The 20,917-nt window shown below is 45.5% G+C and overlaps 1 protein-coding gene across 7 annotated transcripts; it reads left to right on the plus strand.

The window, feature by feature from the left end:
• Window positions 1–674: 674 nt before the first annotated feature.
• Window positions 675–19,539, plus strand: LOC136510119 (E3 SUMO-protein ligase SIZ1-like). Of its 7 annotated transcripts, XM_066504685.1 has the most exons (18): window positions 675–1,057; window positions 1,665–1,745; window positions 2,104–2,146; window positions 2,447–2,525; window positions 2,619–2,742; window positions 2,889–3,022; window positions 3,862–3,930; window positions 4,630–4,717; window positions 10,534–10,609; window positions 10,772–10,845; window positions 13,411–13,518; window positions 13,846–14,007; window positions 14,543–14,647; window positions 15,896–15,976; window positions 16,056–17,244; window positions 17,337–17,391; window positions 18,009–18,354; window positions 19,096–19,539. In XM_066504685.1, exons 1-17 carry the CDS (start codon window positions 1,031–1,033, stop codon window positions 18,037–18,039), a joined length of 2,526 nt encoding a protein of 841 aa, XP_066360782.1. In that variant the 5' UTR covers window positions 675–1,030; the 3' UTR covers window positions 18,040–18,354; window positions 19,096–19,539. The 7 variants fall into 7 exon arrangements, with proteins under 7 accessions (XP_066360782.1, XP_066360780.1, XP_066360784.1 ...); XM_066504683.1 differs by lacking the exon at window positions 17,337–17,391; XM_066504687.1 differs by lacking the exon at window positions 17,337–17,391 and having other exon boundaries at window positions 16,056–17,216.
• Window positions 19,540–20,917: the final 1,378 nt, after the last annotated feature.

A 20,917-nucleotide genomic window follows, 5' to 3' on the forward strand; every position in this document is an offset into this window, starting at 1 on the left:
TGCATATAATCAGGCATTCAAGAGCATTATAGGCATTTGACATGGTTCACGGGTCACAATAACTTCTCTACAACACTTCCAACTAAACGGTTTTTAACTTTTTCATAACTAACCCTGATAGCTCACAGTTTGGCAGCTCGTAGCAGTTTTTTTCATGGCTCAGGCCCGTTTAGATAAAAAAATTTTTGGATTTTGACTACCGTAGCATTTTCGTTTGTATTTGGTAATTAGTGTCTAATTATGGACTAATTAGGTTCAAAAGTTTCGTCTCGCAATTTCTCACTCAACTATGCAATTAGTTTTTTTTTTTTGTCTACATTTAGTACTACATGCATGCGCCGCAAGATTCGATGTGACAGATACTGCGCAATTTTTTTTTTAATCTAAACATGCCCTCAACCAAACGGGCTGCCTACCAAAAGCCTTGTTTTATTCGATATCAGCCCGACCATCTTGGACCGGGGTGGTCCACGGTGACGCCACGAGTGATGCACAGCGCGGGTGGGGTCCACGCGGGTGGCCGTAGAGGGAGGCGGAGGCGGGCGGGCAGGGCACGGCACCCCCCCACGCCGGCCGGGTGGGTCGCGGACTCGTACGGCCCCGAAAAAAACCGGATTTGATAGCGGCCGATACGTCCGCCGCGGCGGCTGAATAGGAAAGAGAAACCGCCCCCTCTCTAGTCTCTCTCCTCCCCTTCTCGACGAACCCGTCCCACAAGCACGCGCGACGCGACGCGAGCCAAGAGGTGGAGGAGAGAGAGAGAGAGGGGGGTAGAGAGAGGAAAACCCCGCCCCCCGTCCAGGCAGCCGTCGTCGACGCAAACGGCGGAGGCCACAGAGACGCGACGCGAGGGAGCCGCCGCCGCCGCCGCCGCCGCAGCAGCAGCAGCAGCAGAAGCCCCCGCGCGCTGCCGTCGCCGTCCCCAATTCGGCGCCCCGATCGCCGGATCTCCTCGCCGGCGCCGGGGGCCCCGATCGGCCCCTCCCCATGCCCGTGCGCTTCCGGGGGTTTCCTCGCGCGGGTGCCAGCCATGTCGGACCTCGCTTCCACCTGCAAGGTATACGCCCGCCCGCGCCCAATTCGCCACCCGATCTCCGCCGATTCCCCTCGGATTTCCCGGCGGATTCAGCTGGGCCCGTGGGATTCCCGCCCCTGCCACCGCCCCGCTGCCGCCCGGCGGTTAATTCCGCGCCGAGGTTTAGATGGATGGATGGACTGGCTGAGAGCTCCGACCCTAGTTTTTTTTTTCCAGAGCTGGCTGGCACCAGTGCCTTCTTTCCAAATGTGGAATCGCTTCGGCTTCTTAGTCCGGGCATGCCCCGATGTAGTCCAGCCCCGAGTTTTGGATAGAGCTGTGTGTGTTGTTGGGCAGGTGTTGTGTGCTGTCTTAGCCGCTGAATCAACCTCTCATGTGTTGTACTGATTGATAGGCTAGTGCTGGATCCTTCCGTTGCATGACGCAACACTCATTTAAGCTGCTCCTAGCTAGCGCATCGCTACCGACAAGATTCGCTCTTTATAAATCGTTCTAGAGTTGGTAGTTCTGTTTTTTCCGGTCCATGGATCAAACGTGGCAAGTGTGGCGGTGTACTTCACGTGCGCAGCAACATGTAATGGTCGCTCTTGAAGATCTCACACATTGATTCTTTCCTTGTTTGTCATAGGATAAACTTGCGTATTTTAGAATAAAGGAGCTCAAGGATATCTTAAATCAGCTGGGGTTACCGAAGCAAGGAAAGAAGCAGGTCAGCAATTGTTTTGCTCTCTTATTTTGGCTTTCGAGCACTTTGTTTCTACTCCTGGATGTGTATGATTACATTACAACTGAATGCAAGCATGGCATACGAGTGTCCAGGGCGAACTAGCCATCTGGCAGTACATCATTGTTGGGTCTGTCTGCTGTAGTGCTGTGCATAACTCGCTTTGGCAGTAACCATGGGTTTGTAGGACAAGCTTCAATTCAGTATTGCAATTTCAGAAATCAGAACCATCTTCTTTTTTTTACTCCTTGAATGAACACATTCAGAATCTCATCTTCACTATACTTGCCTCAGCTTTGCACTTGATGGTATCTGATCCATTTTTCATAATCGTTGATCACAGGACCTTGTTGACAGGGTATTGGCAATATTATCAGACGAGCAAGGTATGGCGGTCTTTGCTGCATATTTGCTCCCCCCCTATATTGCTGTCTTTAACTGCTGCATTTTTTATGGTTCAATATTACTTTTCAGTTGCGCTCAAGTCAGTAGGTTTGTTATGCAAATCTGTGCCATTGTAGTTTAATAATATGGGTCATTTCTTTATTTGTCCTTGAGCTGATGATCGGTCAATAAAAAATCTCTTCTGTTTTAGAGCATCAGCTAGTTCGCATTTTCTTCTTCTGAATCACTAAGTTTGGTCTTTCCATGAAATCTGGCTCTTAAGCTCAATTTGCTTATTGCAGGTCAACGCCATCATGGATGGGGAAGGAGAAATGCTCCTACAAGGGAGGCGGTGGCAAAAGCTGTTGATGACACATTCAGGTTTCATTCCATCTGTTTCTCAATTTTCAGTACAAGAATACATACCACAGAGTTGACTATGTCAGATGAAGTTGTTGACTTAATTCCCTCCAGGAGCCACAGTCGATCAGATTTCAATCATTTCAGGCCCAAAGAGGAATCTTCTGACTTCTACCATGTAGAGGCTAAGGTCCGCTGCCTTTGCAATAGCACAATGCTAAATGACAATATGATCAAGGTATCTTACCCTTTTATATATGTGCATGTATTTTGTTTTCATTTGAAAAGCACATAGGATGTGAAACAATTTATCTTAACTGCAACCTGTTTGTTTTGGTGTCATGCGCCTTGTTAATCTTTTTTCTTGCATCTTGTTTCCTGCAGTGCGAAGATGGCAAATGCCAGGTTTGGCAGCATATTACCTGCGTACTCATTCCAGATAAGCCCACGGAGGGCGCTGGCCCTGATATTCCACCTCATTTTTATTGTGAATTGTGCCGACTGAGCCGGGCAGACCCGTATGTTCTGCTACAATCTGTTTGGCTTTCTTTGTTTCACATTTTTTTTTCAAGAGTGGCTTTTGGCATGTCCTGCTATAGCTAAAATGTTGTGAATGAACTGTGCTATGGTTTTCCTTTCCTGTATGGTTTACTTTTTTAGAGTGTGACCTTTTTTCACTCACCCAGGGTTTATTAGAACCCCCCCCCCTCCTTGTTCTACCAATTCCTACACTTGATTGATCTGGTAAACTGGTAATTGATCCCATAACCTCTGGTTTAACAGCCCATGGTACTGGTTGCTTGGTTGTCTGATTGAATGTTTGTTGTAAGTTTGATATGTTTTCATGTCAGTACTTGGTACACATATGGATGCCATTGAACTTGCCATTTTTAACTGCGGTATGCGCTGAACCTTTTGAATGTATTTATGTGAACTGTTACACCCATTCTTGGATTTTTCAAGCTGGATACTTGTATGATCACTCTGTAGGTTAAGCGACACTCTTTGTTGTCTTTGCCTGAGTTAATAGTGTGCCTTTAAGGCCTAAGCTCTTTCTGCTCTTTGCTTGGCTAGAACATGCTGATGGTTTATTTCCTTTTGCAACAAATATAACATGTAAAGATAGCCTACTTATTGAAGACTAAAATGCTTGATGTTTCTAGTTTTCTATGCAATTGAAGTTACTATGCCTTTTGGTTAGATCCTCGAATGTATTATGAACAAAAGCCGCTGATGAGACTTGTAAATCTGTATAGGTGTTCTGAAGTTGGCATTGCACTTGAACAACTTTATTTAGAATTTCTTATTGTCTGCAATTCTTGTTCTCATTGCTTAATTCCACCCTTCGAATTTGCAGGTTTTGGGTGACTACAGGAAATCCATTACTACCTGTGAAATTTATGTCATCTGGTGTTGGAAATGATGGGTGGGTCTATAATGGAACTTGTTGTGGTGGCTATAGTTTATCTTACAACAATAATCATTCCCTTACCTAATGTGCATTTCTTTAATTGCTTCTTTTTTTGGGGGGGAATTGTCAATACAAGTACATTACACGTGTAGTTAATGTCAATTTTAGGTTTGAGGGGAAATTGACGCTCCATTGTTGTCAGGAATTATTATTTTAGCCATATGGATATCTATATTATGCCATTGATGCTGTGCTATACATAAGTATATCCTTGTTACCCAATCAACAAACACTAATATCTTCAACAACAGTCATATATACTTCAGTTCAGGATCTTTGGTTAGTAATTAAATTCCTCTGTTAGATTTGACATGATAATCCTCGCAGTCTTGTTGATTGCTAATGCAAGCTTTTGCTCATTGATATGAATGTATAATACTAGTACTCATTTGCATGTAGTGCCGTACAATGTTCATTGGTCTGTTCTTAAAAGATGCATTATCAGTCTGACACAGCATCCAACGTATGATATATGTGGCCATTTCTATTATAAGGTGGTCCATAGTTGTGCTTTTGGCCCATATATGCTAGATAATGGCATGTCATTTGAGTAGACTTAAACTATTCTGCTATTTTAGTTTGTATACTATCTGCATTGATGTTACTGTGTTGCTGATGCATAAATGTTTCCTTGTGAAACCTTCATATCTCTAGAGCAAGTGTACCTCAAATTGTGGAGAAGACCTTCCAACTTTCCCGAGCAGATAGAGAAACAGTCCAGAGACCAGAATATGATCTCCAGGTTTGCTCTCTCCTCCACAACCTAAGTTTCATTTGCCTCAATCCTGATAAAAATCTTGCACACTTTATTAATGACATGATGCTGCTATGCCATAAATAAATCTTAGCTGTGGATGATTATGTTCTTTCTTTAACATAGTGTGTAGCTGTAAGCCCTGCTTCCCAGGCACATTTAGTGTATTTAAGTTTTTAGTTAATCTATGTCATTAAGTCCTTGGGTAGCCCAAGAGTTGTGCGGGTACCCAGGCAGCTATTCTGTCTAGTTAAAGCTCTAGTGAGCTGTATGAAATCAATGTAGTACTTATCCTCTATATATTGCAATGCAGTCGCCTGGGAGAGTTGCCCTGGCTGATTATTTCTCTGTTACCTCCAACAATTGGTATTAGAGCCAGGTTAGACACCTTCTCACCTTCTCATCTTCTCCATGACGTCAACCTCCTCTGAGCGCCGGGCTAGGAAGACCAAGGGAGCCACTGAGGGCGAGCTGGGCGACCCCTCTGGCAGGGCTGCGCGCCTGAAGGCAGCAGAGGAGGCGGCGGCGCTGGCTGTCGAGGCGGCACAGCAGGCTGCAGCAGCCGCGGAGGCGGCGGCCAGGACAGCGCAGGAGCTGCGGGCGGAGATAGCAGCAGAGAAGGGAGATGAGGAGGAGGAGGAAGAAGAGGTGGACCGGAGGAACCGGCGGCCGCGGACTCCGCCGCGGGACAGGCGCCGTTCGCAGTCACCACTGCGTGACCGAAGGCGTCGTGGCGGCGGTCGCTATGAGTCGCCGCAAGGCAGGGTGGTCTACCGCGATTCCGGCAGCGGCACATCATGGCCAATGCTGGACAAGACCAATTATTATGAGTGGAGCCAGACGATGAAGCTCAGGATGCAGGCGCGCGACCTCTGGGAAGCTGTCGAAGGAGGCCCAGTGCAGTTTCGCGACGACAGGCGAGCTCTGGAGGTGATCGTCGCTGCTGTGCCCAAGGAGTTGGGGCTCCCGCTCCTCGACAAGGCGACGGCAAAAGAGGCATGGGATGCCATCGCTGCGACTCGTATCGGTGTGGACAGGGTCCGCCGAGCGACGTTGCAGCGACTGCGTCGGGAGTGGGAGAACATTGATGTCAAGCCTGGCGAGCCGGTGGAGGATTTTGCCCTGCGGCTGTCAACTCTGCACCAGCAGCTGGTGCTTCATGGAGACAGGGACATCGATGAGGCGCGTGTCGTGGAAAAGTTTCTGCGCACGATGCCGACCAAGTACGCGCAGATCGTCGTCGCCATTGAGCAGTTCCTCGACTTCGAGGCGCTCACGCTTGAAGAGGTGACAGGAAGGCTCAAGGCGGTGGATGACCGTGAAGCGCAAGCTGTGACAGAGCCGGTGTCCATCAACGGCAAGCTGCTGTACACTGAGGAGCAGTGGCGTGCGCGTTTGAGGAAGGAGAAGAAAGGCGCAGAAGAAGCTGGCGGTTCTGGTTTCAAGAACCAGCGCGGCGGTGGCGGAGGACGCAGCCGCGGAGGTGGACGCGGACGGGGCAGAGGTGCTGGCCGTGGCGGCGGACGTGGAGAAGGCAATGGCGCCGGCCGTGTTGGCCCCAACACGTGCCTCAACTGCCATCAGGAAGGGCATTGGGCGCGTGAATGTCCCCAGCCGCGCCGTGATGGAACAGAGCGCGGCGGCGGGGGAGGAAATCGTGGTGAACGCGGCGGCGGAAACCGTGGAGGAGGCCGTGGCGGCGGTAACCAAGCTGGGCAGCAAGGAGGACATGAAGGGCGTGCCCAGTTTGCTGAGTGTGAGGAAGATGTAGCTCTGTTTCTGTCTCACGGCTTCATTGAGATGGAACAGAGCACGCCGGAGCTCAACTATACAGCGCAGCGCGTTGAGTTCTTTGAGCCACGTGCGCGTGCTTATCTGGGAGCAGATGATGAAGAGATGGCTGGCGGCTGGTACCTTGATTCAGGCGCAACACACCACATGACTGGGCGGCGTGACCTGTTTTCAGACCTGAACACGGACGTTCGAGGCACGGTTCGGTTCGGGGACGCGTCCAAGGTGGAAATCAAGGGCGTTGGCTCAATTGTTTTTGAAGCAAAGACTGGTGAGCATCGTGTTCTTCATGGAGTTTATTTCATTCCGGCGTTGAAGAACTCGATCATGAGCCTCGGTCAACTTGATGAGAATGGCTCAAAGGTGGTGATTGATGATGGAGTACTGCGGATTTGGGAACGCAGCAGCGGTCGCCTACTGGCCAAGGTGAGGCGTGGCGCGAACCGGCTGTATGTACTGCATATGAAGACATCACAGCCAGTGTGTCTTGCTGCGCGCAGGGATGAGGAGGCGTGGCAATGGCATGAGCGTTTTGGGCATCTGAATTTTGAGGCCCTGCGGAGGCTTGGCAAGGAGGAAATGGCAAGAGGGATGCCAAAGATCGATCATGTTGAGCAAGTGTGTGACACTTGTGTCACCACCAAACAGAGGAGGTGATCATTTCCTGCTGCAGCAACATATCGTGCTCAGGATCACCTTGAATTGGTGCATGGTGATCTCTGTGGGCCAGTTACACCAGCAACTTCGGCAGGTAATCGCTATATTCTGCTGCTTGTAGATGATGCCACACGATTCATGTGGGCAGTGCTGCTGTCATCTAAGGATGCTGCAGCAGATGCTATCAAGAAGGTGAAGGCTGCTGCAGAGGTGGAGAGTGGGCGTAAACTGAAAGTTCCGCGCACAGATAATGGAGGAGAGTTTACTGTTGCAGAATTTGTTGCTTATTGTGCCAATGAAGGAGTCAAAAGGCATTACAGTGCTCCTCATTCACCACAGCAGAATGGCGTGGTGGAGCGTAGAAATCAAACCGTGGTGGCCATGGCACGTGCCTTACTCAAGCAGCGCCAGATGCCAGCCAAGTTTTGGGGGGAGGCAGTGATGACTGCTGTGCATATTCTGAATCGGTCACCAACCAAGGCTCTAGGTGATGTCACTCCCTATGAAGCATGGCATGGCCGAGCACCCACTGTTGGCCATCTGAAGGTGTTTGGTTGTGTGGCATATACTCGCCGTTTGTCTCAGCTCAGGAAACTTGATGATCGTGGTGAAGCTGGAGTATTTATTGGCTATGCTGAAGGAGCCAAAGCCTATCGAGTTTTTGATCCAGCATCTCAGCGTGTACGTGTCAGCCGAGATGTGGTTTTTGATGAAGGAAGAGGTTGGGATTGGACATCACCAGCAGCAGGTACGTCTGGGGCAGCTGGTAGTGATTTTGTGGTGGAATTTCCTTGGGAGGAAGAAGTCCCTGGAGCTGGAGGTTCAGTGCAGTCACACTCATCTCCTCAGCCCCATTCTGCCTCACCTGAAGCTTTCCCAGCAGCAGAATCGGTGCTTGATGCAGGAGAAGAGGTGTCTGAGACATCCAGAACGCCTTCACCACCACCAGCTCCAGCCAGCCCACAAGTGGAGCACGTGACTCCCTTGGAAGATGATGAGGAACGGCTGGACACTTATCACAACGACGAGCAGCTGCGCTATCGTACCATAGATGGCATATTGGGCGGGGAACAGGAAGTTCCGCCGCCGGCGCAGCGCTTGTTCGCAGAGCTCCACCTCACCCACTCTGGGGAACCCATTTCTTATGCAAAGGCAAAAGATGATCCTGCATGGCAGGCAGCAATGAAAGAGGAGCTGCGCGCTGTTGAGCGCAATGGCACCTGGGAGCTTGTGTCTCCCCGAACTGGCCATCGGCCAATTTCTCTAAAATGGGTCTACAAGCTGAAGAAAGATGAGAAAGGAGATGTGATCAAGCACAAGGCTCGGCTTGTTGCTCGTGGGTTTGTGCAGCAAGAGGGTGTTGATTATGAGGATGTGTTCGCTCCTGTTGCGCGCATAGAATCAGTGAGACTGCTGCTTGCTCTAGCTGCCCAGGAAGGATGGACTGTTCATCATATGGATGTCAAGTCAGCTTTTCTAAATGGAGAGCTCAAGGAAGAAGTATATGTCCAGCAGCCACCTGGGTTTGCTATTCCTGGGGAAGAAAGCAAGGTATATCGCCTGCACAAAGCTTTGTATGGGCTGAAGCAGGCACCCAGGGCGTGGAACGCTAAGTTGGACTCTACTCTGAAGGAAATGGGGTTCAAACAGAGCAAACATGAAGCAGCAATTTACAGGAAAGGTTCAGAGGGCTCAGTGTTGCTGGTTGGGGTCTATGTTGATGATCTGATCATCACTGGAGCAGTCAAAGATGAAGTAAAGGCTTTCAAGGAAAGGATGAAATCCACCTTTGAGATGAGTGACTTGGGTTTGCTCAGTTTCTACCTTGGCATTGAAGTGCAGCAAGGCAAGAATGGGACCACCATGAGGCAGACTCACTATGCCAAGAAAATCCTAGAACTGGGAGGCATGTCTGATTGCAATCCAGCAGCTACACCAATGGAAGAGCGCCTGAAGCTCAGCAAGCATAGCACTGCCAAGGAGGTGGATCCAACTCAGTATAGGAGGCTGGTTGGAAGCTTGAGATACCTGGTTCATACCAGGCCTGATTTGGCTTTCTCAGTGGGCTATGTGAGCAGATTCTTGGAGAAACCAACCACTGAGCACCAGCAAGCAGTCAAGAGGGTGCTGAGGTACTTGGCTGGAACATTGGACTATGGTCTGCAGTTCAAAAGAGCCCCAAATTCTGCTAGGTTTGTGGGCTACTGTGATTCAGACCTAGCCAGTGATATTGACTCCAGCAAAAGCACAATAGGTTGTCTGTTCTTCTTTGGCAACAGCTTGGTCAGCTGGCAATCTATCAAGCAGAGGGTGGTGGCTTTGTCTAGTTGTGAGGCTGAATATGTGGCTATGACTTCAGCAGCAACACAAGCCCTGTGGCTGTCAAGATTGTTGGCTGATTTGTTGGGAAGAAAGGTGGAGACTGTGGAACTGAGGGTTGACAACAAGTCTGCAATTGCACTTGCTAAGAACCCTGTCTTCCATGACAGGAGCAAACATATCAGAGTTAAGCAACATTTTATCAGGGATTGTATTGAAGAAGGCAGCATCAGGACTGAGTACATCCCTACAGCTGATCAATTGGCAGACATTCTCACTAAGGCTTTGGGCAAGGCCAAGCTTGAAGATATGAGAAGCAGAATTGGCATCAAGCAGATCAAGAAGGGTTGAAGCAGGTCTTAGGGGGAGAACTGTAGCTGTAAGCCCTGCTTCCCAGGCACATTTAGTGTATTTAAGTTTTTAGTTAATCTATGTCATTAAGTCCTTGGGTAGCCCAAGAGTTGTGCGGGTACCCAGGCAGCTATTCTGTCTAGTTAAAGCTCTAGTGAGCTGTATGAAATCAATGTAGTACTTATCCTCTATATATTGCAATGCAGTCGCCTGGGAGAGTTGCCCTGGCTGATTATTTCTCTGTTACCTCCAACATAGTGTTCACGCATAGTACATTGGTGATTATGCTATGCCATAAATAAACCTTAAAGCACTGAGGAAGAAAACATTGGTGTATGTGAGATTAGGTCACTCGGAGTGTCTGAACTTTGTCATTGAATCAACCTCTTTAACATAGTGTTCATGCATAGTACGCTGATGGAAAATAGCTATGTATGATTATGACCTTTCTCTAACATCAAATATCTTTGATTTCTCATGTCTACCCGACTTATGAGTTATCTACGTAAATCATTTGCAAATTGTGTGTGCAATAGAGACTTGAGTATTGCACATTGAGAGCTTCTGTCAAAAAGGTCTTGATTTGATGTATTAAGATTTCTCATGTCCTATCCAACAAAGAAAAAGCGACTGGTTCTATTGCACAGTCCTGTTAACTACCGATTGTGTTGTTGGTTTGTGGACAGGTTTGGTGCATTCTTATAAATGACAAAGTCCAGTTCAGGATGCAATGGCCTCAATATGCAGAATTGCAAGTGAATGGTAATGCATAAAATTTTATTGTATAACTTGGATTTATTAAAATGCATTTGGGCTCAAATCTTGGCTTATATGTTGTATACTGAGCCATATAGGTTTAATTTACATTGATATTTTTGCGAAATTAAGCGATCGCCAGTGTGATATTTAGTTCTGTTTGTTCAGGTATTCCTGTACGAGTAATGACCAGGCCCGGTTCTCAGTTACTAGGGATAAATGGACGGGATGATGGACCACTGGTGAGTTTATTCTTACTTTGTCCCGCTGGTAGGATCTGGATGCTGGTTGGACGGACATTTGGTACTATCTCTTTATTTCATTTGGTGGTGGTGGTGGTGTTTTTTTTTTGGTGGGGGGTCTAACAAGCGTTTCCATTATCTTTTGGGCATGTTCTTTTGGGTCAGTTGTACCTTTTAAATGAACTCAATTAGTACACAGTACAGGCTTGTTTTTCATCCGTTTTTGTGTGAAGTATATGAAGGGGTTAGTAACATTAAGTATGTCTGTTAAGCTTGTTTTGAGGTCTTCACTCTTGTGGCTTATACTCCCTCCATTCACTTGAGGTTACTCTTATGGCTTATACTCCTTCCAGTCGTTTCTACTTGATGCTCAAACAGGGAAACCAAGCTCGATTGTTCCTTGTTTTTTTGTCTGTAATGTCAACTATATATGACTGAAGTTAGTAGCATTCTTTATCACTATATGACACTCTTAACAAGATCTGAGCACATTAGCAATTTGACATTTTTTTTGTACATGTGAGAGTCCTCTTGAGATTCTTAAGAGCATATGTTTTGGCATGATACAGGATCCACTTGATTTTCTTCTGCTTTCCTGAAGCCAGGAGTTATGGGGGTTGAAAAATGGCCTTTTACACCCCCCTCCCCCCCTGCCTTTTTATAAAATGTTGCATGTTCTTGATTCATGGCATAGTCTTGGAAATAGTGTTATGTGAGCCTGAAAACTTGAAAGGGGAATGCTATATTAAACTACTGGCTAAGATACTGGAGCACATGTTCATACTTTGTTTGTGAAGGTGCTTGCTGGCCATCACCTTGTTCAGATGCACACGTTTTGGCCAAACCATTTACAAATATGGTACTGGTTTTTTGTTTCCCATTGGCTGGCTTTTTTACTCAATGTTTATAGTTAGCTAGTGAAGCGCATGGTTTACTTCTACATCGAGCTGGATTGTGGCATGTATCATGTCATTCTTGCGATGTGGTGTATGTGAGGATCCATGGATACTATTTTCTCTTTTTTGGCAGAAAGCGTCTTGCCTTAAATTGGCTGAACACACAAGTTTATTTTCAATGATGCTAGCCTGCAATCTGCATCATAGGAGTAGTAGGATTGTAAGGCTAAAGAATGCCATTGGAAAAAAGCAAAATAACATAAAAAATAATATGAAATAAACCATGAGCATACAGAATGGCATTATATTAATAGACCATTTCCCCCAAAAAATTGAATTACACATTAGCACATAGCCCTGTAGTTGATTTGAGGCAAGTCCATGATGCAATAGCCATTGTCAGGTTTTATCAAGAGATTTCTAGTGCTGATATGAAACATGCTATGAGGCAAGATTCAAGTTATACTCTTCTATCTGTACATTCAGAGATAGAAAGCAATTGGGTGCACATTTCTAGCATATGGAGACCTAGTTTCAGTTTTGTAGCTGATATGATAATTTGATCGCAATGTTGTATTACTCTGAAGGACATGTACAATAATGTTGTGACTAGTGTTCGAACAAGTGATGGAGACACGGATGACTTCCCGATTAGGATAGGACTACATCAAGGGTCAGCTTTGAGCCCTTATCTGTTTGCCTTAGTGATAGATGAGGTCACAAGGGACATACAAGGGGACATCCCTTGGTGTATGCTTTTCGCGGACGATGTAGTGCTAGTTGATGAAAGTCGGACAGGAGTGAATCAGAAACTGGAGTTATGGCGGGAGACTTTGGAGTCCAAAGGTTGTAGACTCAGTAGAACTAAAACTGAGTATATGAGATGTGACTTCGGCACTACTACTCGGGAGGAGGAAGATATTAGTTTGGAAGGTCAAGTAGTGCCTAGGAAGGATACCTTTCGATATTTAGGATCAATGCTACATAGAGACGGGGATATTGATGAAGATGTTAGCCATAGAATCAAAGCAGGGTGGATGAAGTGACACCAAACATCTGGTGTCCTATGTGACAAAAGGGTACCACAGAAGCTAAAAGGCAAGTTTTATAGGACGGCGATTAGACCTGCTATGTTGTATGGTGCAGAATGTTGGCCTACGAAAAGACGACATGTTCAACAGATAAGTGTCGCGGAAATGCGTATGTTGCGTTGGATTTGCGGTCATACAAGAAGGGATCGAGTTCGGAACGATGATATACGTGATAGATTAGGGGTAGCACCAATTGAAGAAAAGCTTGTCCAACACCGGTTGAGATGGTTTGGACATGTCCAACGGAGACCTCCAGAGGCACCGGTGCGTAGTGGAATCCTAAGCCAGGATAGTAACGTGAAGAGAGGTAGAGGAAGACCGAAGTTGACTTGGGTAGAGGCAATAAAAGGACACTTGAAAGGATGGAATATACCTAAAGACTTAGCCTTAGATAGGAGTGCTTGGAAAACAACTATTCACGTGCCTGAACCTTGATTGCTTCTGCTGGGTTTCAACTCTAGCCTACCCCAACTTGTTTGGGACTTAAAGACTTTGTTGTTGGTTGTTGTATTACTCTGAAATTCTTTTTTCAAGTTCTGATCATGGGTTAAATTTGTCATTCTTGTATGTTTTTGCAGGTAACCACATGCAGTAGAGAAGGGATCAATAAAATTAGCTTATCAAGAGTTGATGCCCGAACCTTTTGCTTTGGAGTTCGAATTGTTAGGAGGAGGACTGTTCCTCAGGTTTTGTTCCTTTGGCTTTCTACATATCATGTAGTTGAAATGACTATAGGATCACATGATTTCCTGTTCTGTAAATGGTGTATAAAGAATGTATTGCCAACTTATAGCTGGTTTCATGTTAAATATTATCTAGACAGCAATATTTTGTGTTGACAATTCTTGTTAAGCTACCGCTTTTTTTTTTAAATTTCCTGTTATGTTTCAGAAAAAAAGAATTATCCTTGAAAGGAAAAACTACTAATTCTATTCACATATTTAGTGCATTATTCACCGAGCTGTGCTCCATTTACTCTTCTCTTTCTCCTTGACACTATTGTTGATGTCCAGGTATTAAACTTGATCCCAAAGGAAGGTGAAGGGGAGTCTTTTGAGGATGCTCTTGCTCGTGTCCGTCGCTGTCTTGGAGGTGGAGGTGCTACAGACAATGCTGATAGTGATAGCGATCTGGAAGTGGTTACTGAATCTGTTACAGTCAACCTTCGTTGCCCTGTGAGTGTTGTTCTGCATATATATGTTTTTTATGACTTTTTTTTTGTTTGGCTTTGTTACATATATGTCAGTACCATTTACCTTTTTCAATTTTTTTCTTCATATCAGTACCATTTTTTTCTTCGTTGCCCTGTGAAGGGCGGGCCTGGTGCAAGCGGTAGAGTCTTACCGCCTTTGACCGGAAGGTCTCGGGTTCGAGTCGCGGTCTCCTCGCATTGCACAGGCGAGGGTAAGGCTTGCCACTGACACCCTTCCCCAGACCCCGCACAGAGCGGGAGCTCTCTGCACTCGGTACGCCCTTAGGTATAGGTAGTAACAACCCACTTTTACTCTGTCAAGGTGGTTCTGTGCCTACCTAGCGTAGTAGTATTAGGAGAGTTGCTAACTGTTATGTATTTACTCAAGAGCAAATATAATCATTATAGTAGGTCTTTAAAGTATATGTTTTCTGGTTGGCTATAGCTGGCATGTTGAGCTAAGCCGCTCCGGTGCAATTTGCAATTGGAATTGTATCTAATGTATTTTTATTTTTCAGAATAGTGGATCCAGAATGAGGATTGCTGGAAGGTTCAAGCCTTGTGTTCACATGGGCTGTTTTGATCTTGAAACTTTTGTGGAATTGAATCAACGCTCACGCAAGGTCAGAATTTGTGCTTGCAGAAGCACATTCAAATATATATTGTAACTAGGCCTGTTTTGAACATCTGTTGTAGTTGGGCTTTGGCCCAGGCCAGGCCTAATTTTTGCCTGCACAATAAGAGTATGGACTGGTTCAATACACTTGATCAATGATCATGAATACCCAAGAATGCCATTTTTCTATTATTGTTTTCGGGAGACTTTGGAGTCCAAAGGTTTTAGACTTAGTAGAACTAAAACTGAGTATATGAGATGTGACTTCGGTACTACTACTCGGGAGGAGGAAGATGTTAGTTTGGAAGGTCAAGTAGTGCCTATGAAGGATACTTTTCGATATTTAGGATCAATGCTACAGAGGGACAGGGATATTGATGAAGATGTTAGCCATAGAATCAAAGCAGGGTGGATGAAGTGGCGGCAAGCGTCTGGTGTCCTATGTGACAAAAGGGTACCACAGAAGCTAAAAGGCAAGTTTTATAGGACGGCGATTAGACCTGCTATGTTGTATGGTGCAGAATGTTGGCCTACGAAAAGACGACATATTCAACAGCTAAGTGTCGCGGAAATGCGTATGTTGCGTTGGATTTGCGGTCATACAAGAAGGGATCGAGTTCGGAACGATGATATACGTGAGAGATTAGGGGTAGCGCCAATTGAAGAAAAGCTTGTCCAACACCGGTTGAGATGGTTTGGACATGTGCAACGGAGACCTCCAGATGCACCAGTGCGTAGTGGAATCCTAAGTCAGGATAGTAACGTGAAGAGAGGCAGAGGAAGACCGAAGTTGACTTGGGTAGAGGCAATAAAAGGAGACTTGAAAGGATGGAATATACCTAAAGACTTAGCCTTAGATAGGAGTGCTTGGAAGACAGCTATTCACGTGCCTGAACCTTGATTGTTTCTGTTGGGTTTCAACTCTAGCCTACCCCAACTTGTTTGGGACTTAAAGGCTTTGTTGTTGTTGTTGTTGAGTAGGAAATACAGTGGAGACAGAAAAAAATGTTCCGTTAATAATTTTATAGGCATGATCACGCCATGCTTGAGATGCATGCAAGGTTAGCCAAACTAGGCTACCCTTGGACAGTAGTCCATGGGGGGTATAGGGACTATGGATGAGGAACCATCTTTACCCTATATAAGTGCTCTTTTCCTCTGCCACACTTGATTTATTTATATCATGTTTTTCATTTTACATGGTTTCATATTTTGTATCCTACCTTCCTGATTGACTGTTCTTACTTTTGTGCAGTGGCAATGCCCAATATGTTTAAAGAATTACTCTCTCGAGAACTTGATGATCGATGCTTATTTCAATCGGATTACTTCTTTGGTAGGTTTTTGTCTCACATTTTATGCCTTATGCTAGAATTTGTTATGTGAGTTGATTTCTGTTTTCATTTTGGATGTAGTTGCACAATTGCAGTGAAGATGTTAATGAGCTTGATGTTAAACCTGATGGGTCATGGCGTGTGAAGGGTGATGCCGCTAGCAGATATCTATCTCAGTGGCATATCCCTGATGGTACTCTTTGTGACTCAAAGGAAGATACAAACCCTGGTGTCACAAGTGTTAATGAGTTCAAGAGAGAGGCTACTTCTGATGGACATAGAACTTTGAAAATTAAAAAAAACCCTAATGGATCATGGCAGGTTAGCAGTAAAGCAGATGATAAAAAACCTGTGGTTAGACATCACATCCAAAACATCAATGGGTTCTCAACACCAAACATGCCTATTATCAGTAGCCCCACTGGGAGTTACCGAGATGGCGAAGATGCAAGTGTGAACCAAGAAGGGGGTGGTATTCAATTTGATATAGCATTGAACCAAGAGTTTGACAGTTTTGCAAATAACTTTGGTCAGACAGACAATACAGAGGATAGACAACAACAGCCACAACATAATGCTGCAGATGTCATTGTTCTTAGTGATTCTGATGAAGAAAATGACCCGATTGTTCGCCCGCCACCTGTCTATGCAAATACTCCTACAAATGGTGACACTTTTCCTTTCGTCACTGATGCTCCCGGAACTGGATATCCTGAAAGGTACCAGGAGGATGCTGGCGTTGGTACAAGTGGCCTTGGTTTATTGAGCAACAATACTGGTGATTTTGAAATAAATAACTGGCAAATGCATTCTTATCCACAACCAGAGCAAGGGTTCCAGTTTTTTGGGACTGATACTGATGTTGGCAATCCTTTTGTTGGTCCACATAATTCCTTTAATATTGCACCAGAAGACTACTCGCTTGACTGTAATGTTGGCATAGAGGATCCCTCTGCAGCTCACGATGTTTCAATTTGCCGAAACAGTAATGATGTGCATGGAAGCTTGGTTGATAACCCATTGGCTTTAGCAGGCGACGATCCATCTTTGCAAATTTTTCTTCCAAGTCAACCTTCCACTGTTCCCCTTCAGGAAGAACTAAGTGAGCGTGCTAATACTCCAAATGGAGTCCACCCTGATGATTGGAGGATATCTCTTACGCTTGCGGCCGGTGGAGGGGGTAATGAAGAGTCTGCAAGTGTTGATGGTCTAAAATCACAGCCAAAAGTTCCATCGAAAGAGGCAGGAGTCGAATCTTTACTTGATGCTGGTTTGTCTCCCTTTTATGAATTTAATTCTTCTCTTTTGTGATCATTTTGCTTCTAAGATAACGGTTTGCTACACTTCTTTTCTTTTTGGTAGCCTGTCAACCATTTCCAGAATCATCAAGGTTAACTTTTGAAGGCAGGCATCTTAGGTCATACTTTTTTTTTCCATAGAAAATGTGCAAAGTCTGATATCTTAAAATAGATCCCCATAAACTATTTAATTCTCTAGTCAATAAAATGAATGAGTAGAATTTTAGCAACTTTTAGAATCTGCCTTTGATTACTTCTGGGTAATAGATGACACTTGATGCTGAGTGGCTCAACTTATCCCCTTGTACTCAAAACTGTCAAAATGATGTCTATATGCATACAGCATACCTATGACCATGAACTGAGTTTAATCAAAACCTAATTTCTGAAGGTTTTCCATTTCTTATCAACTTGTATTAGCTTGTGGTCCTGTAATATCTGTTGGTTGCAGAGCTTTATGGATTCTATGCTTGCATAGAAAACAGTTTTGATGATTTATTAATTACTAGAATAAAAAAGAACTATCTAGCTCAATTGCTCAAATGTGAGTCCAGATTCATTAAACCAAATTTGTAGTACCAAACTATGAATTTGGTTTAATGAATTTGGTTCAATTCATAGTTTGATACTACAAATTTGGTTTAATGAATCTGGACTTATTGCTGCTGTGTTCTCAACGACAGCTATCTGCATACTATACATGTTATTGTTGTAACATTTTTGTTCTCAATTGCAGCTTCTGCTCTCCCAAGCATGAACAGATGTAATGGGTCTAATCTAAATCCAAGAAGGATTGAAAATATATTTTCTCATCCTCGCCAACCGCGGTCTGTTAGGCCTCGTCTGTGTTTGTCATTAGATACTGATTCAGAGTAGTTTGGACATCACACTGGGATAGCTGAATTTGCTACTAATCTGGCAAAGTTGGCTTCCAGAATCTTGATTTTTACTGTGGAGGGCTATCAGGTTATTGTGGTTGATACAAAGAGAAACACCAGTGTGGATGCTTTGTTGCATTAAACCTGGTAAGATCCAAGTGTTCTATATGATCCAAGTGGGATCTGCATAGAGTTCATCTAATGGTAAGGATAGACGATCAGCCTCTTTATGTGATGGATTAGTTGCTATGTTTTATGAACTAGATTGCAGTTTGTGATTCAAGTAGCCGACGGGTAATTGAACATGCTCCATGAAATAAAAGTGAAGTTGAGCAGGATAAAAAGAAGCAAACAAAAACTGCTAGGATCTGATCAGCAATCTACCGAATGATCATAGCCTACACTTCTCCTGTTAATACTATTTATATCCTTGGTGGCATTGTTAATACTATTTATATCCTTGGTGGCATTGTGTAGGGTTTCATCTCTAGACAACTTGCTTGTTACTCATATCCTTCACACTGCTCTTGCTCATGCGCACTCAGCCTGGCCTCCGCTCCTCTCCTGCTTCTCACTGCTTCCCCTCACTATTCTTCTCCAACAGACTGATCTCTATTGTGGTGGCCCCCTTCTGGATCAGCTGCTGCTGCCGCAGATGACCCAGATGGCTCCATGGCCTTTCTGGTTGGTTCCATATCGATTTCTTCTGTTCTGCTCTCCAAACCCCTCGGCTCTCACTGCTTTTGGCTTAGGTGTCGGGGACGCCTTGTTCTCCACGAGTGCCTTGTCACCTAGGCGATGCCTTAAAAACACTGCCTATGTGAAATTTGTCGATTCAAAATGTCTGCTTGATTGTTTAGCATGAATCAATGTGAGTGCATGTAGTTTCTTTGCTAGTCCAACTGATGAAACCTTGTGGTAACTGATGTGTTTTGTGTATTTCAGGTTGGTACAGGATATTTTCTAACTGGGAGTGGTTTAATGTGGCTAGTGGAGCAGGCTGTACATTTTCCCTGACATTTACTGGGTATAAGGAATAGGGGGCCATCACTTGGCATAAGACAAATACATGTGAATGTTTTGTGTGTACCATCATTGTATTTAGGGTTTGGGTGCTAATTTAAATGTTTATTACGGTGATGTTTGATGGAAAATAAATTATTCCTTGAAGTGGCGGTCAATAAACAGAGCCCCCTTCGGTTTTGAGTCGGAGCTGCTGACCCTTCATCTGTTGTTGTTGTGAAGTGGTAGCTTCCACTTTCGTTCAGCTTCAGCTTCCATGGCGGGACCAATCATGCCAAAGTCGTGTCTAGCAGAGGGCAATCTCCATGGTGTCATGCAATACAAGTGCTCGTATATTTTGCTCTACAGGATAAGTTTCTTTGTGCATCATGCTGTATTATGCCGGTGACCCCCTTCTCATTTCTTGCTTCACCGAACTGCTTGGCATAGTTTGATATGTCTGTCCGTTCATTGGTTCGGTACTCTTTACTAGTATGTGGGTGCAGTGAAGGGGCACAGGGCAGATCGGCAGTCTTCGGACTTGCCTGTGATCTGCCTGGAGTATCTACTGCTACTGTTACTACCTGCCGGCTAGGCATTGTGTGACATCAAGAGTAAACTTGCAGGTGATGGTGGATTGTATCAGCTTTATTAACCCTTCTGATTAAAAGGTGCATGAACCCTTCTGATTAAAAGGTGCAGGTGGTGGTGAATTCGTTTCTTTCAGAACATGACAGCACATTGTCGGTGCATGAATGGTGAGACCATACTCTGCGCACAAATATCTATCTGATGCTCAGCTGACCAACCTCTGATGCCATTCGATCGGTAGGCCGACAAAACCCGTCTTGTGCAAAAGAATTCCTAACAGTAGAAGGCAGGTTGCTAATTCTAGGTGTTCACTTTTAGAGAGAAGCCATCATGGAGCCCAGACATAGAGCCCGTTTGGAAAGCTTTCTTCCGGCTCCGGCTCGGGCACTGTAGCACTACTGTGGCGGAGCCGGGAGAAGCTCCAAATAAGCCCCAAATGTGCTGCGCCTCCGGCTTCTCTTCTTTCTATTTCATTTTTTGAGGAGTCGAGTCGTTTTTTTGTCATGTTACGTAAAAACAATGTTGCACAGTGCCTTAGGAGTAGGAACCGGAGCATCAAGAGCCGCACCAAACGGGCTTATAGTTCTATGCCTTAGGTCATTAAAACTACCTAATTGTCGGGTTCATAAACTCGGGGTCCCTCGGGGATCAGCTTCTGCGTCAAGGCTTGGCCCAAGAGTCTAAATACAACAGGTCGGAAGGACGGCCCAGTCGTCGACTGGAAGGTCTAGACTGAAAGGAGCGGCGCCCGCTAGTCGACCCCTTGGGTCTACCACTCCGTTCGGAGCACTCGCTTCGGCCTCCAGCCGCCTCTGGATGCCCTCTCCGATCTGAAGGCCTGGCCTAAAGCGCTACTTTCGACTCCGACCCTGCGTCCCTCCGACTGGGGCTCATAGGAACCCTGCTCACCGCTCTTCTCCGACCGGCGTACTCAAAGCCGACTAGAGCCATCCGACCGGAGACGCCCGTTCGGTAGGAACCAAAAGACGTGCAGAGAAAGGCGAGGCAAGGCTCACAAGTCAAAACCGCTGTACCAGGGATCATATCCTACACGGAACAGTACTCTGACAAACAGTATTGTAGGCGCCGACATCTTCCTCTACAGTACTGTAGGGGCCGCTAAAACTCCCATACGGTAAGACCCTCCACGTGCCTCTGGGCATCGATAGCGGTA

Source organism: Miscanthus floridulus, chromosome 16, assembly GCF_019320115.1.
Source record: "Miscanthus floridulus cultivar M001 chromosome 16, ASM1932011v1, whole genome shotgun sequence".
NCBI lineage: Eukaryota > Viridiplantae > Streptophyta > Magnoliopsida > Poales > Poaceae > Miscanthus > Miscanthus floridulus.

Coding starts and splice junctions, on each gene's coding strand:
- LOC136510119 (XM_066504681.1), top strand. CDS start 1,031: ATGTCGGACCTCGCTTCCACCTGCAAG. Junction 3,023..3,861: donor CGACTGAGCCGGGCAGACCC/GTATGTTCTGCT, acceptor TCGAATTTGCAG/GTTTTGGGTGACTACAGGAA. Junction 3,931..4,629: donor TCTGGTGTTGGAAATGATGG/GTGGGTCTATAA, acceptor TCATATCTCTAG/AGCAAGTGTACCTCAAATTG.